Source organism: Dreissena polymorpha, chromosome 2 (assembly GCF_020536995.1).
Source record: "Dreissena polymorpha isolate Duluth1 chromosome 2, UMN_Dpol_1.0, whole genome shotgun sequence".
Lineage (NCBI taxonomy): Eukaryota > Metazoa > Mollusca > Bivalvia > Myida > Dreissenidae > Dreissena > Dreissena polymorpha.
This window is the reverse complement of record NC_068356.1, coordinates 130,215,119-130,239,234: the sequence shown is the minus strand read 5'-3', so window position 1 is coordinate 130,239,234 and position 24,116 is coordinate 130,215,119. Positions and strand designations below refer to the sequence as shown.

General features: G+C 34.9%; 1 protein-coding gene across 6 annotated transcripts in view; it reads right to left on the bottom strand.

The window, feature by feature from the left end:
* Positions 1–12,811, bottom strand: part of LOC127868993 (pro-neuregulin-1, membrane-bound isoform-like) — a 65,485-nt gene extending 52,674 nt beyond the window's left edge. For 5 of the 6 annotated variants that reach the window (XM_052411222.1, XM_052411223.1, XM_052411224.1 and 2 more), the window contains exon 1: positions 4,757–5,370. In XM_052411222.1, the coding sequence (XP_052267182.1) occupies positions 4,757–5,222 (466 nt within the window). In that variant the 5' untranslated portion in view covers positions 5,223–5,370. Of the gene's footprint in view, positions 1–4,756; positions 5,371–11,912; positions 12,049–12,709 lie in introns of those variants that run through there. The other variant, XM_052411228.1, reaches the window with a different exon arrangement.
* Positions 12,812–24,116: the final 11,305 nt, after the last annotated feature.

The window sequence follows — 24,116 nt, the reverse complement described above, 5'->3', positions numbered from 1 at the left end:
CCTGATAAGCCTGGACTTACTTGTGCATTATAATATGGGAGGACACTTAACGCACATCCATTACGCACAGTTTTCGGAGAATGTGGCTCACATGGAGTTAAATGTATTAAATAATAATGAAATGATAAAGGAACTACACTATACAGGTGCGGTGAACCAATTTATGCCTGGTGGACTCTCCCATCCTACTAAATTGGATCAATTTATTTCAAAAATTAGGGATGTCTAGTATATTTATTTCTCTATTTAGAATATTTCTTATTGAAATTCCTTTAAGCAAACAGCGCAAACCCAGATGAGACGGAGTCTACGCTGTTTGCAAAGGCCCTTTTTCTAGACGCTAGGCATAAATGGGTTAAAATAATTAATGTACTTGAATGTTACTCCAATGCATTCTTTAATAACTGACAAAAAACTTAAGTTTTTTCTTTAGATTGTGAACAAAATATTTCGCAAAAAAATAAAAGGTGCTATAATAACGTCATAAACATCGGCGGAAATATATCATTGCTTTTCAGATAACTTATTCTTTATGATCCTTTACGCTCATCTATGCAATATACGAAATAAACTTGACGCGGGTCGTTTTGATTTCAGGAAACAGCTGGTTGATATTTAGCTCGAACCATGTAACTGCCAAATGTGGTCAATCAGAGTGATATTTAAGCTTATTTGAGTCATCTCATATTATGTTCGTAAGCGGATATAAATGTCAACTTAACTATACGAATCAACCGTTCCCTTCTAGATAAAATGTCGATTTCTTTTCGAATGTTTGCATATAAATCATCCTATAAGTCGCAGTCCATCGTTTACATTTGCAATAATTCTAACGATCACTAAGGTCAAAATATGACAGAAGTTTTTTTTCAAGAAAATGAAATATTTACCGTGCATGTTTGAAAACGCATCGTGCCACTGAGATATCAAATCGTGTAAATGACGATCTATTCAAGGGACATTGCCAGTCATCCATACACACATCGTTTGGCAATTGAAAGTTATCACTTCATTATGCAACACAGTATATTTGTAGTTAACACATGTCAATGCAGTTTTATGAATTGAGGTTTTGATTTTAAAGATGTTTGCTGACTGGTGTTGTAAAAGAAACACTTGGACACGAACTTCGTCACACTCGGCCATGTGTCTCACGTTGGCTGATTCACAAGTCTGATTGTGTGCCAATATTTGAAATCTCGGAGCTCCATTAACATATGGGTACTATACTGTTTGCATTCACCGGTGATTGCTAATGTGTCTGTAATTAAAATACAAATATTGCAAAAGTATTCGTACAACACCCAGCGATTATGGGCGGGGTAGTCGGAATGCGTGTTCAAACGGTTTGAATTTACAAAACTGATAAAATCGACTAGGAAAATAATAGTAACATCTATAATGTTTGCGGCCTAATAAGTAGCAACCATGCATATATTTACAAAACATTGAGCTGTGTGCCAAACGTGGGCTAACTTTTGTTTATGATTTATCGATATTTTGATATCAGATCTATCACTGTAGCCCAGTGGTTTAAGCTCAGATTTGACAATAACGGAGTAGGGATTGTTCATGGCGAAAAGGATGTAAATACGATGATGCTAATGATGCAACTTGCGATTTACTGATATTGTAATACCAAATGATGTTTTAGCACCACCACGTTTTTGCTGGCTCACCACTTGACATGAAAAGTTTAATTTGTTCCCATAAACATTTGTGACGTATATTAGACTGCATTAAGCGGCCTTCACTCGATTACAAAGAGAACACCACAGTAATAGACGGCATATCAAGACGTCAGCAAGACAAATAAAATATTAATTATCATTAATTGGGAATGAGTGAATGACTGGTATGGTTGTCAAAAGCGTCAAACAAAAATTTTGTCATGACAACGTAAGCGTGTTATACACTAATTACGTATAATAAAGCTCCGCGTAAGTGGTTGAATACAAGTTTTTTTTGGAGGAAGTAACCTATATAATAGTCACACACATTCATATTAATAGAAAACATAATTTTAGCCAATGCCAGCTTATATCCAGTTTACTATAGTATCGTCTTGTTGAATATAAATGGTGATGCGACATTCTTTTAATAATTCAAATGAAATTATTCTTGCATCCGCTTAAAAAATACTAAGCGAGTCAATGGTAAACACAAGTTGGTCATATAAAGAAGGCATTTTGTACGGTATAATTATTTTCCGTTTCAGGTTATATCGTGTGGGGTGCTTTTAAGGGGTGCGGGCAGATATTCACTCCTACTAAAATATCACCAAACATTGATGTTATGGCTGTTTCCCCAGTTTCACAAAAACATACAGAAACAGTTTATTAAAACACACACACACACACACACACACACACACACACACACACACACACACACAAATAAATGTTTACAAACATGTTCACTTATAATAAAATGTCTGTAAAAAGAACGTGTTTTTTTTCGGCAATGTCGTTATTAAATGAAAGTTCTTTTTTTATAAATTGCTTCTTTTGCTGCAATCTCGTTATACAAATTAAAGCTCGGTTCATTTGCGGTCATCTCCTCATAAAAATGCAAATTTCTTTCATATCGTCCGTAGGCTGCAATATGAATAGCAAAAATGATAACAATATATCTATATCCATGTATTAAAGATAAGAGTTTGCCAAACCGCGGTATTTATTGAATATCCCACGCGAATCCAATTCACAAAAATATTCACTCTGATATATCATTGTCAGTAAGCATTAAGGAACAAATCCACGTTCGATGTCAGTGCTTTAGTAAGCGCACATTACAAGTTAGCTCGCATATCATTAATACCTGCTCCCTTTATGACTTAGGAATCTGCTAAAGAGTATTGCAATAATATATTGTTTGCATGGAGTGTTAGATATGTTGGTTATACATTTGTAACTGTTAGAAATACCAATAGATTCAACGCTTTAATCAGAAGGTTACCCGAACGCAGATTATTTCGTAAATTGTATTAACAGGTATAATGCTATGATTTGGATATTACAAAAATGTGTGTAATAACTTAATTATGTATTTGTGCAATGCCAATTTTTTGTTAAATTACCAGCGAAATGCGCAATAAAACAGTTTGAACATGTTTTCAAAAGATTGCGTTTGGTGACATACTTCTGGATCTATTGACCCCCAAAATGCATAAGCCTTAAACGTTCAGTAGATCTTGATATACACCCTTCTGAATGTTAAACTTCTTAAACATTTGTGTATTTAGTAAACAAACGGTATTGAAATCTGATATTAACTTTAACTAACGACAAATGCTAATTTAAGAGAATATTCTAAACCCTAGCATACACCGTTGCATTAAGTTAACAGATAGTTTCATCGTGGTCTATCACGTTAAGCGTTTAACATTCTTGTGAAATACTGTTATCAGTGAGAACATCATGTGCAACCCCACGAATCAACACGAATATAAATACAGATGACGAATTGGTCAACTATTTAAACTATCTGTGTCCATTGCAAATATTAATCCCCCAACCTGCGCGATTTGATATTGAATGATTAGACTTAATGATAAGCTTTAAAGACGCTACGAAAGTTAATACACCAACACGATAATTTACCTGTATTGTTTACGATTCGAATATTTTACACACGATTACATTTCAAGCTATATAGGGCGGTTATTGTCTATCCGAGGTGTAGGAAGTAGAAAAGAAATTGTCTGTTTAAACAACTTATTTTGTTTACAGCATACAGGATTTGATGCGGTTACTGAAGAAGGAAAATTCTATCGCATTTGCACATGCAAAACAGTCGGGGGAAAATGGCAAATTTCATGTAAAGAAGTACCTAATCTTACTGTCTTTATTGTCTGGATCACAAAAGATTTGCGTGATTTGCAGAAACCTGTTCTTTAATACTTTTGTCACACGCATACGCGACGCTCCAAGGACTGGTTCTTGTTCATACTTAGAATTAAACCCTTCATAACAAGGCACAATATCATCATGATACCAATCCACGATTTAAACAAACGAGAATCAATTCGGCGTAGGTGGTTACAAAGACGACCAGTCTGTTGTATGTGACATTATATCAATAGCCATGTCGATATTCAAATCAAACAATTCTCGTGAGACCTAGGCATTGCGAGGAAACATGTACATGGCCATGTACTAATGCAATTATTAAAATTTCATAAATGTATTGTTTGTCTGTAACCCGTATGTGAGGTTCTGATGAAAGTATAACGAGTTTGAAATCGTTGTTTGAATTTTAACTTGTTTTTATGTCTAAATGACTTTCTTGGAATTTGTAATTAAGTAAATGTCTTCACGTTGCCAGCCGCGAACTTAGTGTATTATTTTTAGTTTTGAAAGTTTGTATTTCAAACAGATGATATATTATTTTGATTTCATTTTGTTTCTTGTTCTCATCTTAAATTGTTAAAACACTACACATAAAATACAAATTAACAGCTTCTATTCGAGTCTATGTTAATCATTAATCTTGATTTCGGATGTTGTTTATGTACGTTTTATGGTCTTATGGTTATCATACACTAAATAATTTATTAAAACACATTGTATGCTGATCATGAGCCTTTTGCTGAGGTGGAGGATTTTGTAGCAAAATGTTATAGCAACTCCAATAGTACATAGTTCCAGGTATCGTTAATAATTCAACATAAAACAAGCTATTGATATATATGCAAACCAACAAAGTAAGAACTATTTAACCACGACACCCGTTTTAATAAGAAGGTTGCTCTTACCACATGGTTCTTTGTCGCACAATATCTTCTTTATATCCTTTTTTGCTTGTTTAAACATCTTTTTATTACTACTCGGAACAGGCTCCGCAGAAATTCGAAAAAAGTTATCATCGTTAGTTTGTCGCAGGAAAAATATGAAATCCGTTTTTGCGGAGGTTTCCTTTGCTATATTGAACACACATCTTCCGACCTCGCCTGTCCCTAGCTCCCCAATTGTTAGAAGCCTTAATCGCTTAAGAAGATCATGACCCTTAACTATATTTCTTTTACCTTTTACATTGATCGTGGTGTTATACCTGTTTTCAATTGGTGGTAACTTTTGCATTAATTTCGCTATGACAACAACATCCGCCTGATATGCACTTGATGCAGGGTCAACAAAATCTGTCCCACAATTTAAGCACCATATATAGTCTAAACACAGCAATAATCCCAAAAGTATAAACCTTAACCTGAATAGTCTCATTTTGATATCTAACAAGTTAATAACGTCGACAAAATTGACATAAAATCACAATTCATTCCTTCACTCCGATAAGTGTTATAGCACATTGTACACTTCGTTCGACTCGAGTCGTTCAAATGACTCCTATCGTAGTGCGTTAACTCGCTAACTTACGTACACCAATATTTATAGCCCTATCCACTGAACATGCGCAGAGGCTTAAGTAAAATACCGCAGATCTTCATTTACCAGACTGCTTGCTTTTCACTGAATAATTCCAATGAATGAAACGTGCACACTTTGTATATTATACATTTACACTATTCAGTTTTAAATTTCTGAACTCTAATTACTTCGGTTATTTATTCGATTATTTTTACAGTCCTATGCTAACATTTTAATCAGCATTTCTTTGAGAAGAAATACAATTTAGCCTTGCTGGGTTGAGCAGTGCTGTTAAATCGAAACATTGACTTCTAATACCTTGATCGAAATTCAATATTATCGATTTATCGCGAGTGAATCCAAAGTTCATGGTATCCCTCTACATTTATATAATAATTTCTTTCTTCTGCGTATTCGTTGCCGTTGCTGAATCAATATGCCCAGACACAAGAAAACAATCGGAGGTCATTACGATCGGATAGAGTATAAATTGCTGCAAAATGAACCCAACTGATTTTTTGACGGGAATTTCTTAACAACATAAGCTGACAAAGGATATAAATGCTCCCAGACAGTTTTTAATATGAAATCATTACACAAACATACACATACTTGTATCGAATATATTCGCTCAAACAAACTACCGGATATATCACAATACAATAATTTGTTTTTTACATAGCTATCTAGCGCTATATTTAATACTCACGTCGTTCGTATTTTTGTCCTGTGTCTATGTAGAAATGAATGCTTAAGCAAATAAATAAGTTGACATTTAAATAAAGAAAATTACTCATCCAATAGATTTTGAGTATGGCATGAAATAGCCTTTTTATGAAGCAATTTAATACGCAATAGCGTTCATCAGGGACCCGTACAGACAAAAAAGTGCCTGCTATTATCGACCAAGCGGTTAATTGATTTATAATTGTTCAAGTTATCAATTTGGCAAAACATTGGTTATGATTAATAACTTTAATTTACCTGTTTCCCGACCAATTAACAACTATTTGAACTCAAAAGAATGGAATAGTCTAGCAGCCAAATATACCGGCAAGCATGGAAGACGAAGTGTTGTTTATTGACTAACGAACAAAGATGATGAGGAATCTTTTTTATTGTAACTTTGCTCTTACAAATATGTGTGCAATTGTTATTATGAACACTACATTTTGGTATGATTTAAAGATAAAAAGGACTACTTTTTTTGCATTGAGTTTTGCTAGTATAGACGTTTTATGCAGACAACTCCATTTATGAACCATGATAATAGATACGCAGAAATGTACCTAAAAAGTCAAAGAAACTTATAGTTTTAATATATTAGTATTGTGCAGTACCTGTTTTAGGTGTTATTTCTTGACGCGGAAGCTGTTAAATCAAATGCGTAGTAAAACCCTCCACAGTGTAAACTCTTAACAACATGGAGAGCAGGTGGTAATAACTGGATTAAGATGCTCATTTTCGTTTGTTAAATGCAACAGGCTTGCAGGTAAATGTGTTCGCACCCTTTGTAGGTGGTTGCAATAGATATAAAAGTGATTATTTAACGATTCATGCAAATAATGCGGTATAATGGGCATCACCTCATATACGGTTATTACCCGCAAAATTAACAAAAAAGTGCAAACTAACCTGAATGCAGCAACTAATCTAACGAATGCAGACCGACCTCGTTTTAAAGAGTCAAGAAGGTTATCAACTTTTATTTTTTGACAACTGGAACAGAATTTGTCACTTTAACTCTATACAAAAATGCAACAACCAGACATTTTCAAAACGTTTCATAACTTATCATCAATAGTTATTTGAAACGTTCACTTCTTCTTATCTCAACAAAATCGAATGCTCACATCTTTGCGCGTTAATTGCAATTATATTTATAAAAAAATTAGCTTCACTCTGGAAAAACGGGATTTAACGCATGTTCTTAAAATTTCGTTTCAGATTGGCGTCTATAGTCCGCACCGCATGGCACAGGCTAATTAGGGATGATTCTTTTTTTCGCATAAACTGAACTTTTCGTTAAGAGAGACTTTATTCAAACGATAAATACAAAACAACCGGAAAGTGTCGTCCCTAATTAACCTGTGCGGACTGCACATCCTAATATGGGACTTCAATTTTCGAACATGAATTAAGCAACGTTTTCCCATAGCGAGGTTAAACTTTTAATATGTGATACGTCAATTTGTATAATTTACAATATTTAAATTGTCCTTATTACTTCAAAATATAATACTGAATAGTTACTACCAACTGATCACAAACAATTATAAAAGGACTTAAGATGAGCAGGTGAAAACTTTTGTTATATTATAATTGATTCAATATATATAGGATCTGGCACGAGCTGTCATATCTTACCATATTTTATCAAACGAGTTCAGGAATTTCCTGGACGAGTTTAATAAAATATGGTATGATATGACAACGAGTGTCAGAATGTTTTGATTTCATGCTTTTAAATGAGCAAATTAAATAAATATTTACGCAAACCATAATGATAAATCCCAATTGTTGTTTACATTTTGTGACGTCATTTGACGTTGCAACGTCATTTCAGCAAAATAACAAAATGCGATAATGCGATTGGTCAATAAACGAAAACTAAGCCAATGAAAACGCTTAAAAAGTATATTACACGTGTGTAAGATAAAAATATATTTAATGGTTATATTACATGGAAAACAGGGTATGGCATGTGATAAATAACAATTATTATTTTTATTTAATGTTTCTACCTCAGAACGTCAAACTGACGACACCAGAGTTTTAAATATTGGTATAAAGTTTATATTTTATGATAACATACCGATTTTTTTATACATATTTAGCACATGCTATACCCTGTTTCCCATGTAATACAACCATTACATATTTTTTAATATTACACATGTGTAATACAGCATTTTTAAGCGTTTTCATTGGCTCAGTTTTCGTTTATTGACCAATCACATTTTGTTATTTTGCTAAAATGACGTTGCAACGTCAAATGACGCCACGAAATGTAAACAACATTCGGGATTTATCATAATGTTTGCGTAAATATTAATTTAATTTGCTTATTTAAAAAGCATGTGATAAAAAAGATCTGACACTCGTTGTCATATCATACCATATTTTATTAAACTCGTCCAGGATATTCGTTAGTAAGCTCGCCAAAAGCTCGCTTACTAACAAAATTCCTGAACTCGTTTAATAAAATATGGTATGATATGACAACTCATGCCAGAGCCTATATATATACTTTATAATACAGTGTGCCACGAACATATATGTCAAATTTTATACAATACTATATATATAATAAAAACAACGACCCGATTTTATACTGTATACATTTTAACAGTGTTGCATAACGCCGCTGTATAGACAATGCAATGTACCAAGACGTGCGTTCGGTTAAGTCAGGCAGACAGATTGGTTTCGATTGCAAAGAGCATGTCTGGTACCTTGTAAAACGATGTTGATGATGGTACCCAAAGGGAATCTAGGAACCAGACAATGATGGTCTTAATGGAAGATTTACCGTTATTATAACACAACATACGTATGGGCTAGAAATAAAATACGACATGAAAGAAAAATTACTTATGCTTCAGATCAACTTTTCTGACTGCATATATATTGGCTTAGATTATAACATGAATTATTATGAAGTTAATTGATTTTGAGACGTAGACAAGAAATGTTGAAGCCCTCACCATAGTTAATGTTTGAGAGAAAAAAGTTTTGTATTATACGGTTTTTACGATGGGAAAAATTTGACATACACTCCTCTATTTTAAATGCACTCCTTTTTCTATCTCGTTCCCACGACAAACGAAAGAGGAGTTCCCGCGACATAGCTACCTCGTTCCCTGTAGTTGTAAGTCGTTTCCTCGATTTAGTTTTTCGTAGGAACGATATAGATAAAAGAGGAGTGTGTTTAAAAAAATAGTTTGTCAACTCGTTTCTGTCGGTACTTATCATCATGGGCAAATTTAAATTTATATAACAGACAATTTGACCTACTGACAAACTAGTTTGAACGAGTTAGCTAAGTCGCTCCCTCGAGATAGCTAAAATTCTCTTATCTTTTGTTCAATGCACGCATCCTTAACTTACTCCACCTTTTCTTTTTTTCATGGCAGTTCTCTTTTATTTAGTTTTGATCTCCTCTTTTTTCGATCTTGTTCGAAGGACTTTGTTGATCGTTCCCACGACATAGCTTACTCGTTCTTACGAGTGAGTTAGTTGTTCCCTCGAGGTCGTATGTCGTGGCGACGATATAGAAAACAAGAGTGCGATTTAAAAAAGAGAGGGGAGTGAATGTCACCTCTATACCACCGTAGGTTTCCGAACACACATTTGATGTCATTCTGCGCAAACATAAAAATTGCAGATTAAATAGTAAAATGTTGTCACAGATGCTTTTGGCGCTTTCGTATAACATATTATTTCGTAAATGTGTGTTTAAATTTGTGCATATAGACAAGATAAGATTGTGGGCTATACGTATGGGCTAGAAATAAAATACGACATGAAAGAAAAACTAATAATATGCTTCAGATCAACTTTCGGTAATTTGCTTCTCTGATCGCATGTAAATTATAGCAAATAATGTACGTTTTACGTTTTAATGATTTAAGGCGTTGGCTACGATTTGGACATGGATTATTATGAAGTTTGTTATTTACATTATTTACATATTATACTAATGATATGTTTTTAACGGATAAAATCATCATTTTTAAATAGCTTTATGGGCTAGCATGTGGAAGTCACATGCTAGAAACAGCACCAAACATTTCAAATCTAAGCAGAAGATAAGTGTCAATAATTACGTTGACAACATCATCGCGAGACGCGTCATGCGGAAATAGGTCTTATACATTCGCGCAATCTCGACATGAGCTACCCTGTACGCTAATGACAACACAAAACCTTGTTAGACAGACCTTAAAAAACATTAAATGCGCAGGCTGTCGGGGATATACGCTGGGCGCGTATGTCATAAGACCCATTTTTGCATGGCCGCACAATAATTTGATCAACTTTTAAAAGCCTCGTCGAAATTTGATGTTATTTGCGGTAAAAACAGCCTTACTCATTGTGGTAATCCTATTTTTGATGAGGTGTGACCACCCACCTAATCAGCGTTTAAGCATACTAACCTAAACGTACTCGGGTTAAATTTCAAATGCATACCTAGATAGGAATGCAAAAAGATAAGTTGGAGAAAATTGTCAATGTTAATATTAATTTATTGCCGAATAATATTAACCTGTTACTATAAAAAGGTAATATTATTTAATCTGCATAAAATCACATATGAAATTTACATTAACGTAGACATATGATAATCGAAGTACATTGTCAAAATATCTTTATTAACCCATTTATGCCTAGCGTCTAGAGAAAAGGCCTTGGCAAACAGCGTAGACCCAGATGAGACGCCGCATCATGTGGCGACTCAACTGGGTCTGCGCTGTTTGCTTTAAAGGGGCCTTTTCACAGATTTTGGCATATTTTGAAGTTTGTCATTAAATGCTTTATATTGATAAATGTAAACATTGGATCTTAAAAGCTCCAGTAAAAAATCAAGAATAAAATTAAAAAAGGAAAAAAAAGTAGCCGGTACCAGGGCTCGAACCAGTGGCCCCTGGAGATAGTCTGAAGTAAAAATGCATTTGACCTCTCGGCTATTCCGCCAGGTGTACAACGTTTGAGTACTGTATACCTTATATAAGCAAAGTTCGTAGTTTCGTAAATTTAAACGACAACAGAACTCTCCAAATTATTCAATCGTTTCGCGTTGCAACGCTTTATATTTTTTAGGTTTTCAAATCGTCAAAAGATACATATAATGGCTATATTGTACTATGGTTAATGTTCAGTAATACTGTTTCCTCACAATAATCATAACTAATACGAAAATTTGCGAATCTGAAACAGCTTTTTTCAATTTTGTCAATTTACCGAACCGTGAAAAGATCCCTTTAAGGAATTTCAGTAAGAAATATTCTAAATATAGAAATAAATTTGCTAGACATCCCTAATTTTGGAAATACTTTGATCCAATTTAGAAGGATGGGAGAGTCTACTAGGCACGAATGGGTAAATTAACGAACAACATGCAGTGCACTTAAAATTCAACAAAATCGTTTGCCAATATGAAATTGAGTTCATCACACTCCAATACAGTCTATTCAGTTTTCAATTAACTGTGGCAGTGAGGCGCTGGTTGTGCGTGTAAGGTATTTTTGTAGCACTGCTGTGTATTTAAAACTGTCAATATCTTTTAATATTAGTTTTGCAAGATAATGTCAGTTTATAGGTCAGCCCAAACCTTTATCGGAATAATATCCAACTACATTTCTTCCTTATTCAATATTCTCACAAAATATATTTCAAGTGTTAATTTGTTTATTGAAAAGGTTTGCATATATGAGCATGGGCTTTTCATTCATTCGACCGATTGTAGATAATTTTACCCGTTTCATGCAAACACGGATTTAAATTTCAATGCATCCACACAGTCTAGTCAGGAGATACACTTACCGCTTGTGAAACCACAACACCTTTCGTGACTTTCAAGCGAACAGCGAGGCTCGTGCAAAGATTTCGGGACTGCGAAGGCTGGTCTGGAACTTCCAGGGTGCAGAATCAACGGGGTTTTCAGGGGCTTACACACGTGCTGGACAGAGTGCAATCACACCGTTAAGTACTTTGCTTTTGCAAATATCTAAAGTTATTGAATTACATTTGCAAAAATTTAGTGCATAAAAGACAGTTTTTGTGCAGTTTGTGCCGAAATCATAAGGTATAAGAATAAATCCTTTAATACGTATGAAATCGGTGACAAAAAATCACGTTGCGTGACGCATAGTCGTGCAGTAAACATGGAATTTTGAACAAGAACACAGGCTTATTAAATAAAATAATTCTGATTTATTTAACATTGCCATAAGCAGCATAAAAATCTGTATTTTATGAACAGAACAGAATATTTATTTTGACTTAAGCATAACATCCATGGTTAACAAACAACATGTAACAAGCATAGTATCCTCAATTGTAAGTATAAGCTATAGTTCTTTTTAACATATCATGTGATTATAAACAAATTGTTATCTCTTTTTTTGAAAAATGTTATACAATAGATGGCTATTTTTCTAAGTGTCGTTTTCTTACTATTATTTAGGAGTTTAATAAATTTGAACATACTCGTTGGTTGTAATAGAAATCTGGAATATATTTGATTCTTTCTTCTATGTTTTGGTATAGGTATTTATGCACTAGTTGAAATTCTTAAGAAAAATTGTTAAAAAAATTATTTGAAACAAAGAAGCACTTACCGATGTGTTACATCCATTTACGTTTAATTGGGAAAACCCAATAAAGGCACGTGATCCTGCACCCTGACAACGCCATCAACATATTACATATGACCCCTTTTCGCATGAACGAGGGTCATTTATCATAGCATTACGGACTTAAACGTGCCATATCTTCTTAAATAAGCCCACGCACAACTCAATTCATCAATGGCAAGGACAAACAGGATAGGTCGAGCTTGTTGCATGGTGAAAATGTACACGCATACAAAAAATAACAGTATTATATTGTTATTTAAAACTGAAACGTTATGTTTTAAGCATTCGGTTCTAGACCATGTTATGATCAAGCAACTTTAGTGAAGCAGTATATATTACTCGCCATAAAAATGTATTTTATGTTCATTATACTATATATTATGTACCGTATAGTAAATAAAAATGAATGTCTGAGTTATTTACTATTTTATATAAAGTCACTTAAATTTGTACCACCTTTCCTTTAATAAGAGATATACGACCTACAACTAGCACTTTAAATTTTAAGAGCACATCAATTAATTCATTCTGACTTGTTGGTTGTATTGATTAATCTGGCATGCAGATGAACGATCGCGTGCTCAAAAAAAAATACGCGTTTAAGATTTTCCTACACACTTGGATAACTTATCAATGAAAGTAATACATGAATGGATGACCTAAGGGAGACAACCACCAAGCTTGTAAATTAAAAAGGGAGACATATATCTGTTTTGCAAGTTGTTGTGTGGGATACCTATACATAACGCAAATATTTACTGTGGGTTTCGTTTAAAATTTTGACATGGTGTCAAATGAGTCATTATTGAAAATCGAACTTTCTTCATTCGACTGGGACACAGTTAATCCAGTAAATTTTGAAGGCATAGAGATATACACTTTGCTGCACCCACGCGTAACTCAAAACTTAATTAACTTGGCTTTGAAATACTCTTCATCAATGAATGGTATGGGTAAAATGACCATTTACGATAAGTTATATAGTTAGATTTTTTACCAAGCAAATTATTCAGAGCATAACACACGGCAAAGCTGGGCCGGATGTCTGTAATCGGCCCGCTGCGGTCATTATGTGGCAAGGGCCAATTCTAGATGTCCGGCCAAGCTCTGCACTATTTTATCGTTTATATTACATAATTATAATACTTTTTTGTTCCTTCACAAGAACATATTTCAAACTAGCTTTCCATACTTTTATTTTCATTCAATTGATTACGCAATTTATGACATATCTCATGTGTCATGTGTAAATTTTGTTACGAAACGAGCCCGTTTTAGCTAGGCTCTTTTATCGACAACAAATCGGACGTGGAGGGTTTTTATTAAACAGTTAATTTTTTTTAAAGCCTCGAACGTATTTCGGATTGTGTGTTTGTCACGCATAATTTGAAGCTTCGATAAGGAAACACTTATTGTAATCGCTCCGAGTCATTCGATTTTGTAAATCGGTTTTTGTTGAATGGTTAGCATTCGATACAATCGTGTAAAAGTGTGATTTCAAGTAAATTATAGATAAACGGATGGAATAATAGAAAACGGAATAGCACATCATTGTTTTTATTATAAAAATCGGATTAGAGTTGTCATCGAAGCAAGTGTTCCATGACTATAAATTTTACTGTTGTATAAATCCTGTTGAAGCTCAAATAGAGACACCTTCAACTGCAGAAACTGAATAATCAGTATTAAACACCTGCGAAATCAACGCGATCGCTTCCACAACTTCACTGACTTTAAGGAAGCTTTCGATTGCGTGTGGCATTATTGCCTATGGCATTTTATGAGAGGTTTCAACATTGACGAAGGAATGGTGAAAGTCATTCAAGAACTCTACGGAAACGCCAGCAGCGCAGTACCTCTCAACGGACAAAAGGGGGACTTTTTCTGGACATCAGTGGTCGTCCGTCAGGGTTGTCTGCTCTCTCCAGTCTTGTTCAGCCTTTTTCTTGAGAAGGTAATGCAGGAGATTCTCCATGACCACCACACCACTATCTCCATCAATGGAAGACATCAAACTTGAGATTTGCTGATGATCATGACCTCATGGATGGCACCAGCAGTGAACTTTAAGATTTCACCAAAAAAAATCTATGAAAGAGCAGGAGTATACGGAATGAAGGTCAGCACGGATAAGTCGAAGATTATGGTGAACAACACGACCGACATCATAGCAGACATCACCATGAACAGCGAGAAGCTAGAAGAAGTGACCAGCTTTAAGTACTTGTGCGCAACCTTGTTCTACGATGGCACCAGTACCGCTGAGACCCGAATACGAATTGCCATGGCGACAGCATCGATGGCCATACTGAGCAGGTTGTCGAAAAGTTGTTCCATCAGCTTCGCCACGAGTACCAGCTCTACAAACCCCTCGTAGTATCAATCCTACTGTATGCCTGCGACACATTGATCCTTTTAGCGGACTCAGAACAAAGGATACAGGCATTTGAACATAAATGACTCCGAAGACTGCTCCGCATGTCCTAAACGGCACTTGACTGCGACACTTGTTGGTAAACAAGAGCCCCTACTGGCGACCGTCAAACGACGAAAGCTGGCACGGTAGAGGGAGATCGACGTCGAGGCCGAAAGAAGAAAAGCTGGATGGGCAATGTCAAATGGTTGGACATCTCTTCCCGTGGATGAACTACTTTCAGCAGCACACAACAGACCTGACCGGATGAGGATTTCTGTATCGTCGTCCCTTGTACCCCCCCCCCACGACAAAACCGGTCAAGGGAACGATGATGATGATGATGATGATGTTTCGACATTATCCTTACGCACAGGATATTCTACCGATGTTCATTTGACCTCGGTTGAAATCCAGTAGATGAATTAGCAAAATATTGAAAAGTGACTGAAAACATAATATGCAAGTGCATGATTGTTGACGAGTTTCATTGGTAATAGTATGTGCACTTTAGGTCAGATTTAAGAACCATCATATTTTACCTTGCATGAATACCAGGATGCCGTTAAAAGTGCGACACAAATATCAAAGTAAATGAATAGCTGTTTGTGGACGTGCAAGATGCATTATAATTCATTGAACTGTTTTGGAAAAAGACCATTGTTGGCAAAAACTGTTTAAATCGTTTCTTAACGTTTAAAAGTTGATGTGATTGAAAACACTTTCACTGCAAGCTTGTGCCGTTTTATATGTCATATACTCATACATTAAACACACACCTTTTTAGTTATTTACATTTAACTGATCAATAATGTACCATATACATTTACGTAAAAAGCATTTTTGAGGTATTAAACAAGCGTCATTTGTTATTATTTTACTCATGTATTCATAGAATATAATTGTTTAATCTTTTTCTTGAAATAACAAGTCACATAATGTGACATATAGATGATAACAAAATCAACTTTAATTTCCTTAAATTAAATCACTTTATACTCAAATTCTTGTATAACACATTCGATGCATTCTCTTCATTACTGATTTATTTGATTATATTTAAATAATGTATAGAACCAAATACATATTCAAAATTTGCACGATGCATTTAACAATTATCATCTGTAAAATAGTTTGCACAGCACACACAACACTAAAACATCAATCACATAATGTTGAAGAGTTATATGTCTGTCGAAGGTGAGAAAAATGGTAAACTATTCTTTAGAAAGACACGAAAATCTCGTTCAGATCAGGAGAAAAATACTATTTAAAATGTATTTTCTATTTATAAATATATGTGTATTTGCTTACTTCAAAGTAGGTATCGCTCGGTAATATTCAGACTCACTTTCTGACATCGTAATTGAGTAAAATTGAAACTCCTTTTCAACTACCAGGTTCACTTAAATTCATGAAGGTATGCGTTTGAAACAGTGTGGTGATCACCGATGATTTATATGGGAGTAAAGGCATTCCATTAATCTATCAATTACATATTATGATAAATGATATGATATATTGTATCTTTTGAAATAGACGCCTTAAAGGGACCGTCAACCGCGATTGACGAAAAAAGAAAAGTTCTAAAATACCGTATTTTTTACGATTATTAGTTTTTATTGATTAATAAAATCAATATGTTTCTTTTTTCGTTAATCGCCCCTCTATCCTTGTTATAGGCTTGAACACCATGATCTCTCATGTATCAACTCGTTTCCAAAATCGTGGATTGTTCATTTGAACCCGTCAACGGCTCAAAACCTACAAACCAAAGCCAACCTGTATTGTATGAATTCAGGAAATAGCAATTGAAATCAATTTTACTACAGGAAATGCTAAGTTTCAAATTTAAATTAAGACTTGTATTAAGGTATGGAGCCACTTAACGGATCATTTGGTCGATTTGGAATAGCCTACATGTACCAACTACATTTTCTCGTTACATTGGCTTTCTTAACGAGATGACTTAAGGTATGATCACATAAACATCCGTTATTCTATTTCTCATGTATTACTAAAGGGTCATTGATATGCTAAGATATTGCCAAATATTCCACCTCCCGTACTGGTTGATTAATGTATGGGAAATTCCAATACTACTTTGCATGTACCGTTGATATATCCACACGGATCCATTAACACCCCATTTAAAGTTGTTAAAGTGTGACATTCTATTTGCCATGATTAATTGCTTCATTGAATACCATACATGCTGTTATCTATATTTCCTACGTACTTATTGTTAGATTGTCTGCTCAATTCTGGTATCAATTGACACATGTTTTGCCAGATACTCATCATTATTTGGTATGTATTTTATGTCATTTGCACTTATGGGATATTGAACATCCGATGGTTAACTGTCTGGTCATGGCCATTGTCATATCTGATTACAGAATATTCAAATAAAAAGGGGAATATATGCCAAATATGCAAATGTGAATTTCTTTTAATCATTCGTATCGACCAATCTAATTTAACGAGTATGTGGATTCTCGTTTTTATTGCAACTTGTGGAACCGAATTAAAATTTAAAGCAGTTAATATTGCTCGACTTTAAATCGTAATATGCCAAAAAGAAGAAACACAATATACGAAATGTAACATATGACACATGTCCCAAAATGCTTATGTTTAACACTCTAAGATGTGTTGCATAATTTTTATGTTTGTCTTTGAAATTTTAGTCATCTCAAATTGGGTTTACAATAATAAAAATTTACGATAAATGTATCCATCCCCTTATCAGAAAGAATGCATTTACCAAAAATGTGTTTATCTCTTATTGTTTACATACGAACATTTATTAAAAATGTGAACTCAAAAATTCCACCGTAATGATATTTTGAACAATACAAAAATGAATACAAATTGATGAAATGAAGTTTATTTTTAATTTCTTCATTTAGCTATGTTATAACATGGACATGAACATTACATGTAATTAATTCTTAGTACACTACAATGTCGATAACAAAAACTTAAGCAATAACACCAACACATTGAAGAAGCCACGATCCGTGTTTCAGGCCCATATATACATTACTCTCTTATACTGCACGTGCTTTAATGGTAAAAGCCGATTTAGGACTCGAACCACATAATCAAATGACAAATATCCGAAACAATAGAAGAACGAGCGGTGGGTTTGTTCCCATAAACATATTCAATGGGAATAAAATAATGGATTGTACAAATTAAAATACGTGCTCGCGCAATTGCGGTTTGTTCTAAGAATGATATAAGTATATGATTTATATGTATAGGTGTTCTTAAGATAAAGTATATATTGTTGGGATTCACAATACGATTAGTGTAATCAAAACAACCTTTAACTATATTAGCAATATGTGATCCGTTTTGACCAGGTACTTTCTATGAATACCAGGCTACATACCGAGTACGTTTTTTTTGAGTTTCTATTTTTCTGCATTTTTCTTTTGTCAGTGTAACGGCTAATCTTTCTTGTTCATCATACGCTTGCGTGTGGCATAGGATGGCTCCAAGATATTTACTATCTTTGATTAATCTCAAACAAGAGTACCCAAATATACTTAAAATATTTCATATTTCAAGCAAAACCCCAACAACATACCAAAAACAACAACACACAATACAACACAACGGATTTCAACGTTACGCGTTTTTATCTTTGTCGCAAAAAAATATTGTCTCGTTTAAAATGATTTAGCTGTGCTTTCTTTATTCTCAAGCAATGCTGATATAAATATTTGAATGCGTGTTGGCGATTTCTTAATCGGATAAAATTGAGTATGAGTGGGTCTAAAAACATTGCCCTGATATGCGTTTCAGTTGTACTTGATTATGTCATTCCGTTTTTCCTTGTGACAACTTTTTATTCGAAATCTATAAAACTTAATATAAATGGTATTTATATTACCGAATTAAATTTTAACGGTAGAGCATTATAATGGTACATGTACATTCAACTCATTTATGTTTTGTAAAAAACAACATAAGCAGGTGTTAACCATAAAACATATATAACACATTCTCTTCAGCGAAGAAGAAAACACATGCTTTATATCGCGTGTCAAGAAATGTATCATAATTATACACCTGTTGGTACAAGATGCAGTCCTGCTGACGATCGATATAAACCATTTGGTTAAAATTCCGAATATGTGACCTTTAATTTATATGATTCCGTTCACTTGGATGTTTTGTGCTTAGGTCGTATAAAAGTGAACTACTGTTCTATGTATTATCGCATTCATTCATCGGATTATATTATTCTGTATAAAATAAATGAATGTCACGATCATTCAATCACTACACTAATTACAAATATAAGGACAAAATAATTATGTCTGATTGGAATGTTCGAAATGTCAGTATGTGTTGAAACAAAGAGAAGATATTTGCCTTCAAATTATGATAAGGAAAACTTTAATCATGCCGCCGATTGAGAGACATATAGCAGTCGGACTGTTCGTCCGTCAGCATTTTCGCCCGTCTGTCCGGCATTCCGTGTACAGATTGTTTTCCCTGAACGCTTTCAGATATTTACCTTAGTATTGGTGTGCAAATCTACCTGCATGACTTGCAGATATATCAAATTCGAGTTTCGTTTTGGATGATTTTTGGGGTAGTAACCGGCCTCGGCCTTTCTCCGGAATTTTCTCTTAAACATATTCTCTGGAATAACATATACAGGATAGGATAACACGAGGGTTTGACATAATAGGACTGTATGTTGACAAATCAACATCAAATTTAGACAAGATCATACGACGGTTTGACATAATAGGGCTGTATTTTGACAAGTCAACACCATATTTTAACATGATAACACGACTGTTTAAAATAATAAGACTGTATTTTGACAAGTCAACACAACATATTGACAAAATATCACGACGTGTTGACATTATAAGACACCTTCTAAAGAAGACAGAAAGAAATGTAACAACGTAAGACAGCTATGGCGTTCAACTCCATATTCAAGAATGCGTTTCGTGATTAATTGTAAACATTTTTAAACGATACTTTGCAAAAGGAACACTCAAGGCATTTTCTTCAAAACGCAGTGGTTTAGTCGGAATCGGAGCGCCCTTCGTCCACAATTTTGGCGGTTTTGCTTACATTTAGCTTCGACTTTGTTTACTTTCATCTCGTTTCCAGAACGAGGTTGAACATTTTGAACATTTGATTTATCTGTTGGTAAGTAAATGGATTATGGATATATTTAAATGTCATTTAGTAGTTTTTCTGCCTGAAAAAGACTATTTCAGTTTTGTTTCGTTTTTAAGAGTTTGTACCACCGTAAAGGTAATGAAGAATTAGGGCAATAGCGGATAACGTGTGTCATGTTTACACGAGTAAAAGGGGCTTTCTCAAACGTGTGGAAAACCATCCCTTTTTATTACTGCCATTTAAATTACGTGTATAGGCTGTAAGGGAATGTTTATTGTTATGTTATTGATACAATTTAAATCAAAGTACTGACAGTACTGGTGTGACGATGCTTTTGAAGAGGATGGCTATAAAAGCATCGGGGAAAGTAGTACCTGTGGGGAACTTGACCCACAATCGCACATTTTCGGCCCTTTCTGTCAAACATCAGATAAGTTCCTCGAAGGCAATAGTATGAATACAAATTTCGGAAGCGGTAATGCGGTCCTACCTACGCGCGTCAAAATGTAAGCGAAATATGTACACAAAGCGGTAGTCTGTCAGGAATGTTTGAATTAACGAAGAAAATCGTGTATTAATTTGAAGAAATGTGCAGAAAATATATTAAACAAGAGCTGTGTTCGTGAAACACAATGCCCCCTGCTGCGCCGCGATGAAGCCATATATTTTACCTTTGACCTTGAAGGATGACCTTGACCTTTCACCACTCAAAATGTGCAGCTCCATGATACGCATGCATGCCAAATATGGAGTTGCTATCTTCAATATTGCAAAATTTGACCTTTGACCTTGACCTTGAAGGCTGACCTTGACTTTTTACCAATCAAAATGTGCAGCTCCATTAGATACGCTAGCACGCCAAATATCGAGTTGCTATCTTTAACATTGCAAAATTTGACCTTTGACCTTGAAGGATGTTCTTGACCTTTCACCATTTAAAATCTGCAGCTCCATGTGATACGCATGCATGCCAAATATCGAGTTGATATCTTCAATATTGCACAATTTGACCTTTGACCTTGAAAGATGACCTTGACCTTTTACCACTCAAAATGTGCAGCTCCATGAGATACGCATGCATGCCAAATATGGAGTTGCTATCTTCAATATCGCAAAATTTGACCTTGACCTTGAAAGATCTTGACCTTTCACCACTCAAAATGTGCAGCTCCATGAGATATGCAAGAATGCCAAATATCAAGTTGCTATCTTCAATATTGCAAAATTTGACATTTGACCTTGACCTTAAAGGATGACCTTGACCTTTCACCACTCAAAATGTGCAGCTTCATGAGATACACATGCATGGCAAATATCAAGTTACTATCTTTAATATTGCAAAATTTGACCTTTGACCTTGAATGATGACCTTGACCTCAACATTTCACCACTCAAAATGTGCAGCTCAATGAGATACACATGCATGCCAAATAACAAGTTTCTATCTTCAATATTGCAAAAATTATGGGCAATGATAAATTTTTCGGACGGACAGACGGACGGACTGACGGACGGACAGACTGATGAAAAGACAGACGGACAGTTCAAAAACTATATGCCACCCTTCAGATGCATAAAAAAGTTATTGCGAAAGTTAAAGTTTTCGGACGGACGGACAGATGCCATATATTTGACCTTTGACCTTGAAGGATGACCTTGACCTTTCACCTTTCAAAATGTGCAGCTCTATGAGATACACATGCATTCCAAATATATAAAGTGACTATGTTCAATATTGAATAATGTTCTCCCTTTTTAAAGCTTATTACTTCCCTTAAATCTGTATTTTATACCGTAGACCGTAAAGGATGACCTTGACCTTTTACCACAATGTGTTTGTCAGAAACACAATGTCGCCTACTGCGCCGCTTTGATTTATTTTACAACAATATATACATGGGCAGGTCAGATAACTATGCCCATTTAAATCTTATTACTTTCCTTGACTTTGTTTTTTCGACCCTAGACCTTGAAGGATGATGTTCACCTTGAAATTTTACCACTCAAAATGTGCAGCTCCATGAGATACACATGCATGCCAAATATCAAGGTGCTATCTTTAATATTTAAAAAGTTAAGGCCAATGTTAAAGTTTTTTTTCGGACGGACGGACAGACTGACATACTGACTGACTGACAGTTCATCTGCAATATGCCACCCTACCGGGGGCATAAAAATAGTCGACAACGACTGATTAAGGGTTAAATTTCCCAGGTACGTTTTAGTATATTAACTGTACCCGGGGTACATGTAAGTATACTTAAGAGTACCCGGGGTACATGCAAGTAGTACCCAAGCCGACAATGAACAATCGAGCGATAATGGAAGGTGCAACATCTCTCGCGCCCCTAGCATCGCCTTAAGCAGTATTCAATTCTCAACAGGAAAGTGCTGGAGTCATTGATCCCGAGGGACAAGAAAAAAAATTGATTAATGTTCGAAATAAATAATTTGATTAATGACAATTCTATTATTTGAGCCAGGTCACAGGAAAAGCGCAGTCCAATCAGTATCCAATTAAATTATTTGTTATTGTCAGAAAACCGCTTTTAAGCAAACAGCTTTCAACCGACCGCAGGCTGATCTAGATCCAAACTGGACACAGTCGCCTTAATGTCTCTTTTACTGTGACACAGTCATGAGCGGAGATTTAGTGAATAAATAATTCATATATCCTAAATGACAGCTTCTAAATAGCGAAACAAGCCAATTTATGCTGTAAGAAAGTTTTGATACGAGACTCTCATGGGGGTAGTCCATATAAACATACTCCCAGAGCCTTTGATAATTTTCGCTATGGCGGCTCTGGCAGTCCATATGCACCCCTTTATAAACATGGGTGCAGTTCAGCGCAGCGAATCCGTGCGCTTCACTAAACAGACGTCGTTCGAAACAAATTGAGGAAAAAAATGAATAAAGTTCATAAACATATTAAATTAACCTGAATGGCAACCTACGGATGATATCCTTTGCATGCACCCTATAAAAACACGACGATGTTTCAACACACTTTTCTCGCTGACATGTTTATGTTTAAATTTGAAACATTGTATTCTGTATCGAATACCACATTGTTATCGACTTTATAGGCTGGGGCACATAACCCGACGTGCAAAATATTGGTGTACTGCGACCTAACCAATATTGGGTCAATTTTCCAATATGGCGGATACAGCGTACAAAACAAAACCTAAGTCAATAAAATCAATTATTTCTTGCTGTAATGGTACCATTCGGATGAGTTTGTGGTTTAGATAGGTAAACTTTAATTAGATCTTGCAGTTTCACTGTTCCTTAACCCTTGCATTGTTGATTATATTTTGCACCCATGGACAAGAGAGAGCGCATTGCAACTCTAAGCAGCCCATTGGGCAATAAAGCTTAGAGTTAAAATTATTGCATCTAAGCAGCCCATTGGGCTATAAAGCTAAGAGTTGAATTATTGCAACTATCATGGGGGCGGCCATTGTAGAATGTTGAAATACGAACGTCAACTCTGCTAGGCGAATGTAGAACTACCGAAATCCCCGCTACAAGTCAATATTTTTCAACAGAAGTTGGATATTGTTGTTAAGTTTTTGACTGTACCGCTGCTTAATAATATAAAAAAAAGCCCCAGATGAATTTTTGATACTTGAAGGTCTTTACAGCGGGGATTTCGGTACCTGATCTTGCTTGTGCAAATATGCACTATGAGTTCATACTGGGAATCGCAATAATAATGTTAATATTTTAGTTTTTCACGATCAAACTTGGATAAAAACAATGTTTCATCAGTAATTTCAGTGTATTTTGCAATATTCTATATTGATATCC